At 37.7% G+C, this 19410-nt stretch overlaps 1 protein-coding gene across 1 annotated transcript in view; it reads left to right on the top strand.

Moving 5' to 3' along the window:
- LOC122791065 (protein lifeguard 1-like) overlaps positions 1–19410 on the top strand; it is a 247227-nt gene that overhangs the window by 128480 nt on the left and 99337 nt on the right. The window contains exon 3 of the mRNA XM_044058840.1: positions 8257–8337. Within this exon, the coding sequence (XP_043914775.1) occupies positions 8257–8337 (81 nt within the window). The remainder of the gene's footprint in view (positions 1–8256; positions 8338–19410) is intronic.

Raw genomic sequence — 19410 nt, 5'->3', positions numbered from 1 at the left:
CTTCAAAGAGGAGCAGGGTGGGAGTGCTTTCTAATAAACTGAGTTTTGGCTGGATAGTTTCTGAGAAACTTAGGGATAGGTGAAACCAGTAAATGTTTCAAGTCCTGCATTTCTTTTCCCTTTTGTTGCAGGGATTTGAAAAGGTCTGCCACCTTAGAGCCAAAGAGTGCAGCATTATCCAAAGGAGCATCCTTGAGCCTTCCCCTGAAATCATCTGGCAGAGGTCATAGGTGAAGCCAAGAGTATCTGCTTAAGGCAGATGCTGATATTGCTGACCTGGCACAGGATTCAGCAGCATCATAGCTACACTTGATAGAGTGTCTGGTGACCTGGGAGGAGACAGCCAGGAGAGAGGGCAGTGATGCTTTGGCAGGGAAGTCTGGAATATCTACCAGGTGTTTGGTGGCTGATTCTTAGAGGGGCAAGTTATACTTGGCCAGTCTGGGAGTTTGTGGCTCTGAAGGCCAAGGTAGCCAAAGTATATATCTTTTTACCCAACCTTTCCATTGTCTTGCTGTCTTTGTCAGCTGGGAGAATGGTGGTAGTAGGTATGAGTTTGGAAGCTTTGTCCCTAGAGACTGATATAGTGGCAGGATCAGCTGGTGGGCACTTAAGCAGATGCTTAGTAGTGTCAGGCACCTTATAAATCCTGTCTGCTCTGCATGAGGCAGGAGGTTGGGAGTCTGGGTTCAGAGATACAGAAGAAAAGGCATCTGAAAAGGCAGACAGGATAGGAGAAACAGCAGATGGGCTGGAGGGGTTCCATTTGAATGAGGTCGTAGTACCTCTTTTGTACCTCAGTCATTTCTGAGGATTCCCAGTTAAAGTGATCCTTCATCCTGCTTATTGTCTCACTAAAGGTTAAGTCTTCAGCTGGGGAGTCAGGGTCCACTAACTCTTCCTTCCTCTAGGGATCAGTATCCCAAGGGGGAGAATAGTTGTGAGTTTTAAGAAAGATTTCTCAGAGAATTCTGAAAAAACTTCTTCTTCCCTAGTCACTGTGGCAGTAGGCTGAGGCCTAGGGCTCAGGAGAGGAGAAGAGGTGGAACCAGTAACAGCAGTGGTAGGCCTCAGTGCCATAAAGGCAATGAAAAGGCTTTGACTGAAAGCCTGCCAATCAGGCATGCTTTCTGCAGAGGGAGAAATGTGTTTCCTCTTTTCTCTTCTTTTAAGATGGCCTGTAGATGTCTGTCTAGAAACTGGTGATTGCAAGGGCTCAGACAGCTCCGACGGTTCCTCAGAAAATGAAGCCCCCCCCCGCCGTCAGAGACCGGAGCCGGAATAACCTCTGCAGATGTGCTCCTACCTAAGGATAGTGCGGTATCCTGAGAGGTACCTGTGTGACCTCTGTAGTGGTGGATCCAGTTCCAGATCCAGGAACCAGGCCTATGTTGGCCACAGGTTTGGGATCAGCAGGAAAAGGTTCAGCAGTAGACGAAGGCCATAAGGTCCTGGCCTTCTTTTTTGGCGGTTTTGAGGAGATGTCTGAGGAGCCATCCATCTGTAACATAAGCTGCTTCAGACGTTGGTTTTCAAGATAAAGATTAAGCACACTCAAGCAACTACACAATGTTTTAGACATGAACACCTGGCATATTGGGAAGGCTCTATAGTCGTGTGACTGTCCCGAACAGAAAAGGCACTTATCATGGGTATCCTTATGAGAGATTTGGCAGCCACACTGATACTTACCCTTCTTGGATGACATAAATGAGCAATACTAAATTTTAGGAGGGCTGAAAAGTTCCCCAACGGGGTACTTGTATGATAAATTAATCCAACGTCAGCGGTAGCAGAAACAACTGGCGTATGAGTGGCAGCTGAAAAGTTCTGAGGGCTGGTGCGTGCCGATGTCACCTTTATGACCCACGAAATCTCACCTATGTCAGACATCTCATGCACTACAGAGGGACTGAAAGCTTTTGGATGCTGGCCGTAGGTACACAAGACTGAAGGGTAAACCCATATGCAGAATACTGCAACATGGGAATAGAAGGACATCTGGCTTATTGATATCATAGTATCGCAATATAGGTGGACTGAAAATTCTTTGCTTAAGGTTGTCAAATGCTCTCTGGTGCTGTTCCAACCATGACCAGACAGCATTTTTGTGTGTCACCTCTTTTAAATGTGCTGATAACCAACTAAAATAAGGTATAAACTATTCCGTGTAATTTACCATACCAAGGAGACTGTGTAGGGCTTAGTCATTGTCTGGGGCTGTCATCTCAAGAATGGCTTCCTGTTCGGCTGGATCAGGTCATAAGCCAGTATTGGTAAATAAATGACCTACATATGTGACTTCTAGAAGCCTGAATTTACACTTCAGAGGATTGAGCTTCAAGTTCACTTTACATGCTCTGTCCAGACCTTTTCTGAGTTTTAGGTCATGCTCTGCTTCTCCATTGCCTCCAACCAGTAAATCATCAACAATAATGGCACATGGATAACCCGAAAAAATTTGCTCCATTGCACGCTGAAAGACTTCACTTGCAAAATTTATACCAAAAGGCATCCTAAGGAACCTGTATCTGCCAAATGGGCTACTGAATGAAGTCAGCAATGAAGATTTGCGATCAAGCACTTGCCAAAATGAACTCTTTGCATCCAAGACAGAAAAAACAGTGACATTTGGCATTAGGGCAACGACCTCTTCTACTGTATGCATAGGATAACCTACACTGAAGCAAATAACAGGTGTTGAAGAGTTTTTGGTCTTACAAGCTAGCCAAAAGGGGGTAGCCCTCATACATGGGAGTAGCTTGGACATGGGAGGTAGGCCGGGACCAAACAACCATGTATCAGTAAGGGAAATATCAGGGTAGCAATGCCCATTACAATAGAGTTCACTGTATATTTGAATGGAAGGACTGACCAAAGTGCACATGTACCATCTGTCATGCACCTCTGGTCTGCAACTGCAACAATTCGCATAACAAGGTCTGCCTGTCAATGTATACAGGAGCTGTATTTTAGAATACAGTATGATGCATGCTGCTGAGGGGTTTTGAGAGCATGTATGTGAGTGCAAGCAATGTTACCAAGTGTGTACCTGTCACAACTTCACTACTGGAGGGTCCAGCACAAGAGATCAATGTAGGGCTAATGTCAACAGGGCACCTATGGCTGCTGATAATGGCAACTTGCAACTGATATGGTCTGATAACAGAGCAGCACTGTCTGCAACACTACTGGGGGAGGAGTCACCCACAGCCACCACTGTAGAGATTTCCACAGATGTACAGGATGAGCACACAGTCTCACAGGGGAAGAATGGGCATTTTGTACCTGAGAGTTCCTCATGGGATCCACCTGAACCAAAAGCACACACAGCATTTGAACTAGGGGAGGGGAAATAAGGCATCATCATAGCTCAGGCATCATCATAGCTCAGGGATCATCCTTGATATAGTATTAACCAATGGATGAGCAAGTCAGTGACTCAGGCACAAATGTCTGCTGCCTACAACACTGTGCAGATGGTGAGTGTGCTCAATGGTTTGTGGGATAACATGCATCAACTGCTTAGTGGCATGGAGTACATGGACAGGAAGCACAAAACACTGCTAAAGTCACTACTTGCACATTTTTCCACTAAGTGCCTCCATGAGAAGCACTGCAACACCATCTGATCTGTCTCCAAAGTCCATTCTTTTTCAAGGTTATGAGATTGACCATGCAGGAGTGAGGTTGGCCACAGGCCTTACCAAGTCAGACAACACAGGCATTAATGTTGCCTGTGGGCAAGCAGCCTATCACCCTCAGCTGATGGTATCACCCAGGTCATGGGCAACAGCATTCATTAGGACCAACAGCTGGGACAACTCTTCAGGGTGCACAAGTATGTTTCTTCCTGTCACTTGTGGCCCACAGTCTGAACTTTGGTCATGGGCATTGACCAGGTCATGGGCAGTGGTGCTCATCAGGATCAACAAAAAGTATGCCCTGTCAGAGTGAATGTTCATAGTCCCATAGTTCTGCACCTTCTCTGCCACTGACTGCAGCAGCCTTTGATACCTCAGACCAACACAGTGAGCGATGTTAACAATCACATTATAGTAGCCTCAGACCACCATTGGAGAATATGATCCCCTGACTCCAGAAAACATCCTAGACTACGTGGCTAATGTCTTCACCTCTAATTACTCTGTTGCTTCTCATAGTGTTATAATCATATGCCACTGTGCCCCCCCACCTATGCAAAAGATGGTGGTAGTGGTCTGCCCACTCCCTAACATGTATTGGTAGCATAATGTCTGATGCAAAGTGTGGCCTGTCTATGCAATATCTTGCTTAGCCTGACTGTGATAATGCATCATACTGTGCTGTGTCATGGTCCATAGTTGTGGACCATACACTATCTGTTTGCCAGTGCTGCAATGTACTGTGGCAACCTATGCCACATCCGTCGCACTGCCATTGCTGCTGCTGCATGTTCTCCCCTAGTTCTTTCTACTGCTATTACAACTAGTATGGAAGGCCATATCAAAATGTTTACCTGCTGTTTCATTTTTGCAATGCCTTGTAAATTTTATTTTATTTTTAATCTTTTAACCAGGGTAGATATATACATACATGTAATTATATGTATATATATATGTATGTATGTATATATATATATATATATATATATATATATATATATATATATATATATATATATATATATATATATATATATATATATATATATGTATATATATATATATATATATATATATATATATATATATATATATATATATATATATATATATATAGGCATAGATCTATGTGTGTGGGTGTGGGTATGTAAGTAGATAAGAGATCATGTGATTTAGCACTCAACTAAATAACATGATCTCATATATACTTACATACATATATACACATATAGGTTTACATGTAATTATATAATATATATATATATATATATATATATATATATATATATATATATATATATATATATACAGATATAGATAGTCTGGCTCCTATTTTTCTGATGGACAACAGATACAGACAGTAAAGCACCCCCATAAATCAAATATACATCAAATTTATGGGCCACATTTGGGCTGTATGGCTAGGCTTTTAAGGGCCCTAGGAGTTATTAGCCAAGTATACACATCTGAACCTATGAACCTATCTATAGTTGTACTAGATATAATCAAGAACATCCATCACAGACTGGCAAAACAAAATACTGAAAACTCCAGCATGCAAGCAGAGTAAAACAATCTCAGAGCATTCAAAATTCTCTTACTTTCAAACTTAAAAATACATCATCTCCCTGCACGCCCCCCCACATCCCTTGCTAATTATATAAACTAATTTCAGGATCACACAAACATGGGATGATGGCATATTCCCCATTCCCTGGAATTGTGCAATCTCTCACACGGTCAACTAAACACTCAACTAAATCACATGACCTTTTATATACATACATACATATATACACATATAGGTTTAGTATCAAAATGTCACTGGAATAAAAAAATTCTGGTCAGAACATGAAAGGAAGGAGTGAAGGTGACAATGTATGTCTGGACACAATATCGAGTCAGCTGAACAAATTCAGCAAATCTGACATTGTTGCTGAACAGAGCACGTGATTTCCATATAGGAGCACAGTTATGTGAAACTCCAACACCTTACATTATGTTTTTGCAGGGGGGCAAGCCCCCCCTGCACCCCCTGTGAGGGCTGCACCCCCCACACCACCTGCTAACTACATATTACAACTCCAAGATTGCACTACAGTGATGAAAGGGATGAATGTCCCAAACCGCACTATACAGCAATCTTTGTGCAGTACTTCAAGTTTATATCAGCGAATGCACAGTAGCATTGACTGATAGAAATTTCGAACATGGAATACTCAGCAACATGGAAATTTTGGCATCTGTCTTTCGTTTTTCCATCTGCGGAGCATCCACATTCATCTTTTTGATAGTAAACCATAGATATATATATATATATATATATATATATATACACACACACACACACACACACTCAACGAAATCACACACTCCCATAGATATAGCTAGATAGATATAGACATATAGATGGGTCTACTTCTAAATTTTGAAGTTTCAAAACTTCTAATTTCTTATGGTCCAGACCATAGGATCAAAGTTTTGAAACTTTGAAATGCTTTTTTTTTTTTTACATTTTTGCAGGGGAAGAGTCCCCCTGCACCCCTCAAACTCCTTGCTAATTAAATATACCAACTCCGAGATTGCGCTACAGCAAGGAAAACAGTAAATATACTGTTCTGTGCTGTACAGCGTTTTCCATTTAAATGGTTTGAGGTTTCAAAACTTTGATCTTATGGTCGTGACCACAGGAAATTCAAAGTTTTTGAAACTTTTAAATTTATATATATATATATATATATATATATATATATATATATATGTAGATATATATATATACACACACACACACACACACACACACACACACACACACACACAGTGTATATTTATGGTGCTGTGTCAGATTACTGAAGTTCCAAAACTTTAAAATTCATATGGCTGAGACCATATGACTGAAGTTTTTGAACATCAAACATTAAAAAGAAAAAAAGAAAAAAAATTCTATTTTTTTCTTTTTTTAATGTTTTTGCAGGAGTGAAGCTCCTCTGCAACCCCACACACACCCATGCTAATTAAATATACCAACTCCGAGATCACACTACATTTTGGAAAAGAGTAAACTTCCTATTCCATGCTATACCGCAATCTCCATTCAAAATGCTTGAAGTTTCAAAACTTGATCATTGGGTCCCTATATATGTGTATGTGTGTGTGTGTGTGTGTGTGTGTGTGTCTATATCTGTCTGTAGAGCTACATCATATAGTCTCACACACACACACACACACACACACTTGCAGATCTGTGTAAAACCATACTTAGGGCTTTAATTCCAGAGGAACACATAGATAAACTACTCAACAAATTGGCAATTAAAAATAATAATAATTTTTTTTACAAAAACTAGACTTTAAAGTGTTTTATCACACTATAGAACTGTATTGCAGCTTCTCAGTTAAATGTCACAATGCAGTTTGCACAAGTGTATCAGTATTTATTTAGGCCATTTTTTAATAAAAACACTTTGTAAATGTTTTATTAAAACCATATCCCAAATACATTTAGCATTTTCCTAAATGATTTCATGTATGGTGGTTGTCGATAGACTTTTAATGGACACCACACTGTGCATGTGCAATTTGCATCCATTAAAGTCTATGGACACCTCTCATGTTTTCTTCTCAATTGATGTCACTGAGGTTAAAGATCAGTGTTACACCTCAGTCTCATTAGCATGGGGGAAAATGAATTTTACTAAGTTCTTTTATGCCTGAAAAAATTTGCCAGTATAATAAGGATGCACTTCAACACTTTATACACCACATATAGTGGTGTAACCAGGTAAGTCATGAAAGCATGACAAAATACTTTAAGCACGTTCATTTGCTACAGGCATTAGATTTCTTCAGAAAGTACCTATCAAGCTAAAGTGCATATTTTAAAATGCCCTCAATCATGGTGTAAAAATATTAGTAATGTGCAGATAGTCCTTTTGAAAGTAGTATCCAAATTAACAACTTCAAAAATGTCATAGAATGAATTCTAACATCAGTACAACATTATAATACAAAGTAACTTAAATAAAATAAATTATATCATTAAAACTTTATAATGTAAAAGATCTTAAATATAAAACATTAACTGCCACCCTGTCATTCAAATGGGGGGGGGGGGTGATGGCTTTAAAACATGCACTTTAATTTGATAGGTACTTACTGAGAAGTCTAATTTTGGTACCAGATGCACTTAAATTCTAGGTTTTGTGATGAAATGTATTACTATTTTTAATTGCCAAGTTATTGAGTTGTTCATCTATGCATTCCTTGGAAGTTTTGGTTTTGCTTTGGCACTCATTGTTTTGAAGCTTGTTTTTGATACTTAGGGCTTTACTGAAAAATAGAGTCCCTTTCAGCAAATGATCATGTGACATGCATTCCACAGCAAGTTATAGCCATTTAATGGTATAGTATAATCATACATAATGGAAAGGTAAATTCTGTTTACTTTTATTGTGATTTCTGCATTTGAATATCACATCACTACAATTTTCTCAGTGTTCCCATGACTAAAGCAGATCCCTAACCATGATGACTACAGCCATTATAAATATTATTAAAATATACTGAATAGAACAACATCAAAATTCTCTAACTTTAAATCACCTTTCCACAGGATGCAATGTGGCAGGTGAATACCTACCACCAGTTCCAGCTACAGCAGAAAAAGGAATTGTTTGCCCATCTGAACTCCAAGGTATGCATTTGTGCTGCTTACTTGTTTTATATTTGACAATGAATAAACAAGAAGAAAATATGTATGCAATTTTAAATGTATGCAGACGTAGGTATACATGTATGCATTTATGTATATGTGCTTGTCTATTCATTTGTAAATACATACGTAGGTAAGTCTGTAAGCATGCTGGCTGAAATATGTCAATCCAATATACAGTATTATTACAACAAATATATAATTTAGCCTTGCTACACAGCATATTACTTTAGTGAGAGGAAAAAAAACGTATATCTATATATCTATATTTATATATATATATATATATATTTTTTTTTTTTTTTTTTTTTTGCGTCTTTCGGCTTTTCCCGGTTAGGGGTTGCCACAGCAGAACTCCGGTCCACTAATGATTGGCAGCAGATTTTTATGTGCCGAGTTGCCAGCTCTGACGCACAACCTTCAACAAAGATACACCCATTCAAGCATGTCTCCACACACAAGACGCTTTAGCTGAGAATCGAACGAGACAACGTCTTGCTGTGAGGCGACAACGCTACTGCAGCACCACCACCGCAGTAGTATATATATATATATATATATATATATATATATATATATATATATATATATATATAGGTTCCTTTCACATGGTCGACATTTCAGAATGTTGACATTCATATGGCCGAGACCATATGATCAACATTCTAAATGTCGACCATGCGGAACCAGCATCTTCGTACAGTGCAGAATGGAAAGATTTCCATCATCCGCACTGTAGTGCGATCTCAGAGATGGTATATTTAAGTTCTGGGGGGTGTGGGGGGTGCAGGGGGGCTGCTAGCAGCATGAAGGTAATTTTTTTTGTGTTTTTTATTCTATGGTCAACATTTTGAATGTCAATCATATGGTCTCAGCCATATGAATGTCAACATTCTAAAATGTCAACCATATGAAGTAGATCTCTATATATATATATATATATATACTGTATTATTTTTTTTTTCTGTGATAAACCATTTGATCTAAAATAGGCAAATACATTTATTTACTTACTTGCAGTCAAGTAGGGATGCTCAGCTGGGTGAACCCATTTTCGTAGGAGTCTAAGGGAAGACTATTCTCCATACAATACATAGTGCACACATTTTAAACCTGCTAGTAAACATTTAACCCAATCATAATTGTAGTGTCTCACAAAAGAAAACATTCACAAACTAGATATATAAGATATCGGTGAAAAGAAACTATAGAAAAAACTATCAACAGCTGAGATTGTAGAGAAGAAATGGGGGGGGTAGCATGTCTCACACATAGATAACTGTTTCAGTAACTCTCAGCCATGTGACACACATACATAATTGTTTCAGTAACTCTCAGCCATGTGACACACACACACACACACACACACACACACACACACACACACACACACACACACACATGACAATTGTTTCGGTAAATCTGAACTATGTGATGGGCAGAGCATAGCAAGACTGAAATGACAGATAGAGGGATGAGTTCAATGGTTGGCAGCGTGAGGGTGGTAAGACTAAGGCAGGGCAGTCATGTGAGGCCACAGCCCTAAGGGTAACTTTTCAGCTCAGTTCTGAATGGTATCTTTGTTGGAATATATCCCAGGTTATGTAGAAACATGTATGATACTTTTCCTATAGCAATCTCAAATTTTAGATTTAGGTATATTTACAAAATTATCAATAGATTAACTAAGGTCACATGGGAGATGCCCTATTTTAATGGGGTCAGAATGGACAGATGATAAAATCAGCCAGCAAAGGAGAGTAGTATGGCTGGAACCATATTCATCCTCAGGTCTGGGTGAGTACCTGCAGGAGGTAGACCCTGCTTTTACAAAATCTCACCAAGACAGCATTGATATACAGACTATATTTTACATAGCTATATATATTGGACAGACAGACGTCAGTTAAAAATAGAAAAGACAGCTGTGTGGACAAGTCCCAGGATAAAGATGTGCTCAATCCTGGTAGGTGCACTGATGCCAGGACTGGAAAAAAAAAGACAGTGTAGAATCCTCAAGATAACAAAGCATTCCTACAGTGGGGTTACTCAAGGCTCTGGCAGAAGATGCCCCCCTCCCCCATTGTACAAGGAAATGGTAGTCCACAAAAAAACTGACAGGGCAAAATTAGAGCCATAAAGAAGATAGAGTAGACTATTGAGGATAAGAAAGAAAATATTTACTGCTACTATTTTGCAAGAAGCCCAGAATTTCTGAATAGAAGATAGTCAAAATGATTAAGAGAGAAATTAGAAGAAACAAAAACACTTGCACAAGAAAAACTGTCAAAAGCTTCAAATGTAAATTTGTGTTCAGTAATATAACAAATTCATGAAAAACATTACATAGACCAAGAAGCCTTGGGCAATTTTGAAATAAAGAAGCCACTGAGAAAGTGCAAAAATATAAAGAACAAAACCTCGAGATTATTGAAAGGTATAAAAAGAAACATGGACATGGGATAGTAAGAGAGATCTGATATGGTGCAATATCTATGCAAAACAGAAAGTCAAACCAATCAATAAAAAAGCAGCTCCAAAGGTATTTGATGAGAAATACAGGTAAAGGCACCCAGATGTGGAAAATTCACAACATAAAATATAAGATCAGAAAGGGAGAATGCAGAGCAGAAGATTAGTAAAGTAAAAGTTAAAATAGAAGTTGAAGTTATGGAATACATGTGAAGTGAAGGATTTAGTGTAGAAAGTCGAACAGGCTATGTCACAGCATGATGGAACAATGAGTCCCAAAATAAAGAGAAAAGGGTGGAGCTGGAGACATCTGAAGAAGAAATACGTTCATAGGTTCATAGATTAGTACTAGGCTAAGTGCCTTTGTGGGCTATTTTAAGCCTAGCCAATTACCCCATATGAAAATCAAACCTTGTACCTTGTGTCTGTAAGGTAAACACCTTAACCATTATGCCATCCCTCCCCCCATGGGGGAAGAAAAAGAGATTTAATATGGTACGATATTTACACAAAGGAGAAAGCAAAACAAATCAATAAAAAAAGTAGCACCAGAGATATTTGAAGTGAAATACAGGCAAAGGCATCCAAACGTGGAACATTTTTGCAGTAGGGAAAAGTAGAAAAACAGGATTGGTAATGGAGCAGTTAAAGAAATAGGAGCTGAAGTTTATGGATTAACTGTAAAGTAAAACATTTAGGGTAGAAAATCAAACTGCACAGTGGAGCAATGAGTGCCCAAATTAAGGAGAAACAGATGGAACAGGAAGCATCTGATCAGTTGCCACATGAAGATACTCTGGAACCTTTAGTGGGAAGCCAGTAGAGAAGTTCAGTTGGAGATGCACAGCAAAGAAAGGAGCAGAAAACAGTGGCAGTTCTGATGCAGTCAGTGTTGGGGAGTGACAGGTAAATCAGTTCCCATATGAAACAGCAACAGATGACACAGGATGTAGCTGAAGAGAATATGTCACATGAAGATACTGTGGAACTTTCCGTAGAATACTTGCAGGAAACAAGACAATAAAGAATGTTCCAGTAAAACCACAAAAACTCAACTAAAAAGAAAAAGAAAATGTGGAAACGATCCAAGCAGATGAGCACGGACTGATTTATTGTTTGTAAGCGCTTTCGGTCGAGGGTATTCCTCAACCTTCTTCAGACATACACAAGTAACAATAAAGAATGTTCCCCTAGTTTACAAGAAAAAGCTCTAAGGGCAGAGTTGCTTGATTAAACAGAGATGGATAGACATATTAAGATCGATGAAAGAAATAGATTACAGAAAGTCAATATGACCCAGAATGTTAGAAATCTGATAAAATAAGTAAACACAGTAATCAAAACTATTAACAGAAATTCATGTGATACAACATAATTAAATAGGTTATATTAATGTGCAGCTAAATTAATAACCGATAAAGTCTTACTGCAAAATTACATGACAATAAGAGAAAGGAAGGGAAGAAATCTAATGCCATCATGGAAGTATCGATTAGAGAAAGCTATAAAGCTATTAAGACACGAAGTGTCACTGTTAAAAATGTATAGAAGAGGGAACAGATCAACAAAAAGACTTAGAAAGACAGATGTGATAAAAGCAATGAGCAGTATCAAAACAGATCTATCATGTACTATCACAAATAATAAACTAAAGATATCAGCACAGGTAGAAAAACTAAGATATGAAGAAAAATATAAAGGAAAGTACAAAATAAGCAATTCATTGCTGACCCAAAAAAGTTTTATAGAGAATTGGGAAACAAAGCAAAAGGAATAGAACACCACCAAAAAAGAAAAAAATAGACACAATTTAGAGAAATATCTATGAATACCCTGGGGAACATGAAGATGCTGAATGGCTAAAAGTAAAAGAAACATTAAAAAGTTTAAATGTACAGGATATGAAATGGGATGAAGTAATGGCCAGAGAAATTTAAACAAAATTAAAAAAAAGCTCCTACCTGGAAAATTCCAGGCCCAGCTACAGTACCTAACTTCTGGCTAAAAGTATTAACATCTTTATACAAAGATTTAGCCCTGAGCAAGAAAAACTTCTATGCATACCCTAGACAGACACCAGCCTGGTTAGCAACAGAAAAAAATCATACTCCTCCTTAAGGGTGAACCTGCAAGCTATCTTAAAAATTATAGACCAATAACCTTCCCTCCAGTGATGCATAAACTATACACTGGAATTAACACTGATGGAGTTTATAGTCATTTAGAATAAAGCTTAATCATGGCAATAGAACAGAAGGGTTACAAAAGAAGGTAATATGGAACAGAGAGTTATTTGTTAAAGTCATAATGGAAAATTGTAAAAGGGGGAAGAATATAAGTATGGCATAGATAAATTACAAAAAGCATTTGAAAGCATTCCACATTCATGTATAAAGGAGTACATGCAGATGTATAAGATATCTACATTGATCAATTAGATTACAATGACCATGAAACAGTAGCAAACGACTTTGTAGCTAAACCATGATAAAGGACAAATTATTATCCCGGGGATATCCCCGGGTGACTGTCACCACCGCTCATTTGTCTTGCCCTTAACCCATTCAACGATCTACTTAGCAGATCAGGCCATGGCTACAATTTGGCTCCCAGACAACAACAAAGTGTAAAGACTTCTCATCTTCTTTTTGTGTGAATGACTTAAAACTGTATAGTTCATCAGCTGGGGAGGTGAAAAGCACAACTGGAAGTGATCAAACGTTCTCAGATGATGTAAGAGTAACATTTGGTCTTGATAAATGTGCAAAATCAACATTTAAAGCAGGAAAACTGCAGCACAAAGAAAATAGCTTGGGACAGGAATGTGATATAAAGGAACTTGAGCAGGAGGAAGTGTATAATATTTGGGAATTAATGAAGGATGGACAATAAAACAGGAACAAATGTGAACAAAACTCGGTAAGGAATGTTTTAGAAGACTAAAATGAATGCTGAAAACAGCCCCAACAACTAGAAACCAAGTCCAAGCTATAATCCAATTTGATCTTCCTGTTCTAACTTAAGGTTTTCGGGTGACTGACTAGCCTCAAAAGGTATTATATCAACTGGACAGGAAAAATGTTTCACACTTATCAAATGATATATAAAAATCAGTGTGTATACCAAGATTATACATTCCTCATTCTGAAGGAGGTATGGACCTTCTCAAAATTGATTACATGTGTGATGACCCTCAGTCTGGGGCTGGTTTCTCCCTCTTTCTCCAGATCTCCAATAAGACTCCCCAATGGCACAGCTATAGAGTTGAGATCTCAGCTGAATGACCAAGCCAAGACCTGCAATCACCCTCTCTGTCCAGCCAGTGCTTTGTGTCCCTGTCCAAGTAGCTCACTCACACGCGTGCACACACACACACACACACACCTGAGAATGGCTGGCAAAGGTCTGCTAGCTATGTCCCCTTTTTGCCCAGACTATAAGGTAGTTATCACTGCCATCAGCCAACTCCTTATCAGCTACTTTTAGACCCTTAACAAAGGGTATCCAATCTTACTGTGTAATATTAATATTAATACAAATGGTAGTTTGACCAAGAGCAAGGCTGTTAGGTGTGGCCCACAGAGTGCCACCAAATAAATATGTAAGTACTCTCAAAGCTTAAATATCTTTACACAGATAAGCCACAATGAAAGGTTTAAATATATTTAATAATAAATAAAAGAACAAGAAAGTACTCAGTATATATATTCACAGTGATATCAGAGTTCAAAACCACAAGAAATATTTAAAACAACGTTGCAGGACAGTCTCAAATAAATAAAGAAAAATATCTAAACTAAGCTTCACTATATTCCTGACTGAATCTAAGAGAATGACTATAACGTAGTTAAGTTACTTAAGAGCAAGGCAGATGTTGTGAATGGATCTTCCAGCTGTTGGTAGGTCAAAGATAGAATGCACTGTCTCTCCAAGAGACCTCTCAAATTAATATCTCAAATATTACTCCTAGGATAACTTGTAGAATGACATCATTTTTTGTCATCTGACTAGCCCAGGTGAAACCCCCACTGCTGGAAGCTTGGCAGTATTTAGCATCTACCCGTGAAAACACATAGACCTTGGATCTTTGGCAGATGCTGGAAGTCATAAAACAAACACATTCCTTCGTGTTTTCCAAACTAGTAATTAGTTCACTCTGAAGGCAATACAGAAAGCTTCTTAGCATGGACTCTGTGTCTCTGGCCTAGCCTATAAAGTCATTTAATTTCAGCTATTTTTCTGAAGTTAACTTCCTGTATTCCAGTTTCCAGTGTTAAAATATATACATTTAAACAGTTACAATAGTGAATGTACATTTCTGTTCTTTTCCATTAGGGCACACTGGTTACATTTTAAGCACAAGCATTTTATAAAATACCTTTTTAACACACACTTCTGTACTCACAGTTTGATAAACACGACATACAGTACTAATACATTTGTAACACAAGCATCTTATCTAAATCATGTTGATATTCACAAATGGCATATAATTATTTACAAAATTCCAGATAGCTGTGGTGGCAGTATTCCCCTTTGACACAACATGTATAGAGCTTCAATTGTAGGAATGCATACATATCTATTGACCTCACCAGATCTAAGCATAGTGAAAGTTTTGAAAAATGAAGAGAACAAATCTAAGATGACTTTCCTGCTTAGCTTGGCAGAAGCATATTGGTATTAAGTGAGAATGGAAGCTAAACCAAAAGTAGATAAAAATTAGGCAGTAACTGAATATTCCAAAAAACTAAAGAAAGAATACAAGAAGGATCAGATGAGGCAAGAAATGTGGAAAAGGCATACATATAGTTGCAAATACAGAAAACTCCTGGAACAACCTCATGTCGATCAGGATCTGGCACAGGAATGGCTAAGGAGAGGTAAATTTAAACCAAAAAGATGAAAAGTTAATATTAGCAGCCCACGATAGTGGACTACAAATATATTGGTTTACAAACTCCATTGAACATGTTGGAGAAACAGACAAATGCAGGTTCTGTAAAAAAGAACTAGAAGTAGTTGTACATCTTATTTCTGGGTGCCAGACAGTAATGGCTGAAGATCTGAATACTGTTGTATTGGGGATTTTTCAAAATTACAATATTAAGTAGCTGAGAAGCATTGGAAACATGAGCCACAAAGCATTTATTTATTACTATTTATTTTACATTTGTTGACCGGGAAAGGCTGACTAGGCATATATCCATTTTCAGCAGAGGCCCGGGGAGAAAAGCTTCAGTGAACAGTGAAACATACATAAACAAGCAGATATGAACAATGGTATTTACATAGAAATTAGGCAAAAACGTTAGAAAATATCAGACAGTTCTTAGTACAAGCAGTTAGAATATCTTTTACAGGAATCACACGTCTAATACATACAACCATTTGTTGTGTTGTGGTACAAGCAATATTTTGTAGTTATAAGCTTTTCAAATATTATGGCTAGAGAGATAAAATTAAAAATATTATTAGAGTGGGTTCTCTATAGCTATATTATAACAGGGTAAGATGCAAGATTATATATAGAATGATGAAGTTTATATCCCATGGGAATACCCATTACCAACAGTTCAGAAAACATATGCAAGAAAACCAAATATAGTAGCCCATGAAAAGAAGACAAAAGTAGCACTGATCACAGAAATTGCTACACCCATTGATTATAGTGTCTTACACACACAGAGAGACACAAAGTCATAAAATACTAGGATTTGTTGGCAGAAGCAAGGGCAATGTGGAAGAAGGATGCCCAGACAGTTCCAGTAGTAGAAGAAGCAATGGGTCTCATAAAAAAAGAATTGACAGTCTTATTTAGATATGCTATCAATTTATGTAACTCCATATGAATTACAGAAAGAGTCAGTTTTGAGCACATTGTGGGTTCTGCAAAGAGCACTTTTGGCTAACATCAAAGATTAAAACAATACTAATTTCACAAATTTTAATTCCACTTTGACTTAGGAATGGTGTCCATTTCCATCATGGTATTAGAAATCCAGAAGACTTGGAGAAATTAAACCATAAAAATACTATTTAAGGAAGGACAGTTGGAATGATACAGGAGCTTGTGCGTAAATGCTAGTTGGATGGCCATAAGAGGATAAAGAAATTCAAACCAGTATAGAAAGAATACACTAAGAGAAGGAAGCTTTGAGCTAGTGGTGATCACCCCTCTCAGATTCTCCTGGATTCTCCACCTGTACTGTCTATTGCTCCATATAAGCCTTTTGGTTTATTGATTTATAGCTGAATAAATATGACGGTCAACTTTCTGAACCTAGACCACCGTGACAAACTTGGTAGTTCTTTGCTACATAAATGCTACATTGTATATTATCTTACATACACTGATTACTTGTTTTAATATGGTAGCTTAGTTTCTGGCAGGTATCATTTCCTACTTTGTTCTGCAGTTTTCTTCGTTTCTAAGCATAATGTAACATCCTGTAACACTGTTGCTTCCTCCATACCAGTTCTTGTAGGCCCACATAGTATAGCGTTGTGCTGTTTCAGATTTTGATTTTGCTTTTTGATGAAGTTATGCTATAATGAGATGATTAGAAAGGTCTGGATAGAGAAAGACAGACAGCACGAGGAATACAATCATCAATAACCAGCTATAAAGATGGTCAGTGTAAGTTTGAAAAGGCACAGATTAGAATATATGAAGAACTATTTAAAATATGGTTATTGTATTAAGTGATTCATACTTAATATATGAAAAAAGGTAACCAAAAATGCAATGAGAGAAACATTTATTTTTCATTTTTTTTTTTATGTTATTTTGTTTTTGTTCACAGGGTTTACCCGACTTGGCTTAGTCAAGATAACCCTTTTCAGTAGAGGCCTAGGAGGAAAAGCTCAAACATATTACAGCATTTTAAACAGACATTCAGTAATATAGATGGATAGTCATTAAATAATGTACATTTACAATTATACATACATTTGGTAATTACATTACATTCATAAGAAATAAAGACGACTGGCACAGTATAACAAATACAAATTAATAGATGTTGAACATTTAGCATATGAATTACTGAGTTTGTCGGATAGATAATAGATTATATGATTAGTACTTAGAAATTGGAGGGGAGGGAAAGAACTAGTTAGGGCAGAAAATGTTAATATTGTAGTAAAGAGGTGGGGTATAAATCATGCTCAGAGACAATTATGTATATGGTTATCATAAGGTTGATATTAGAAGTATACAGGTGGGGTAAGTAGTATCACAAAACTATATATATATATATATATATATATATATATATATGGCTGGGAGATGCTGGTAAAACTATTCAGGTATTGGTGAAGAGTGGTTGTGGGACATAAGATTCTGAGTGAAGAGAAATGCTTTAAAGATGCAGCAAACTGAAGATAACCGTGACTTTTATCCCTGAGACATACGGGACCACAGCCATTGATCTGATAGGTGGAGTCTTAGTTGTGTTTTAAATGGGTTTGCATTCTGAAAAGATTTCAGTGCTAGTGAGGGGGGTACTATAGTTTAGTTACACTTGTTTGAATATACAGACTGGCCTGCAGTAATAGATCATTTGGTTATAGTGAGTAGTGATTTTTCTCTACAGCATAAAATTCTATTGGGGGAATGGTGTTGTATTATGGTGCGAAAGGCTGGTTAATTTTCTGGCATACAGAGAAGTCTGTGAATTGTACTTAGCTGAGAAAGAACTAGGTGGTGTGCTAGTTGCAACCAGTTTAATTCCCTGAGGGCTAGGCAGTGGTGTCTTCTATCATTATAGTGTACAACAAATTTGACTATTTTATTATAACATTTCTCAAATTTGGAGAGCTGTGAGGCCTGAAGGTTGGTGAAGACTGAAGCAACATAGAGGAGAGCTGGCAGTAAGAAAGTAAATGCTATACATCTTATAGCTATGTCACCGAGGTATATTTTTACTTTGCATAAATTACCTAGTTTTTTATCATTTTTTTAACCATGCGTTATACATGGTTGTCAAATTTCAACTCTTCATCTATGATGGAACACAGCAACTTTGTGTGGTTTGCTTGTTCTGTCTTGGGTTTCCTGGCAGAGACGATACTGAAAAGTGTTGTTTTTGGGGTGTTTTGGGCTATAGAGCAGTCATTTATTGGGGGGGGGGGTTAGAAATAGTTGTGAGCTATTTAGTCCCATTTCAATTGATAAGAAGGATTATTGTGTAAGGTCTTAAAGTCTAGAGAGAGAGATTTGGCAGAGCAGATTAGAGTGGAGTCATTCTTCGAATTCACTGCTTATGCTCTGTTTGAAAGGTAGCTGTGGAACCACTGCACTGGAGAGCTGGTAAGCCCTAAGGATGAGAGTTTATGCAAGAGTTTCTGGCAGAAGACAGCAACAAAAGCTTTTGATAAGTCTAGGAATACAGACTAGCTCCAAAGACATGCGGGCAGTAAAGGCTTTAGCCAAAAGGCAAATACCATGGTAAGAGAGAAACTGCTGAGCAGCATCTGCCTACAGGTTGTGTGCTGTAATGTATTGTACACATGTATAAGGGGATGTCTATTGTCATGCATTGTACAAGGCCTGCACTACAGATGAAATCACCTCCTAGT

This window comes from Protopterus annectens, chromosome 16.part0 (assembly GCF_019279795.1).
Source record: "Protopterus annectens isolate FY-2018-M chromosome 16.part0, PAN1.0, whole genome shotgun sequence".
Taxonomy (NCBI): domain Eukaryota; kingdom Metazoa; phylum Chordata; order Ceratodontiformes; family Protopteridae; genus Protopterus; species Protopterus annectens.
This window is presented reverse-complemented; position numbering and strand designations above follow the sequence as displayed.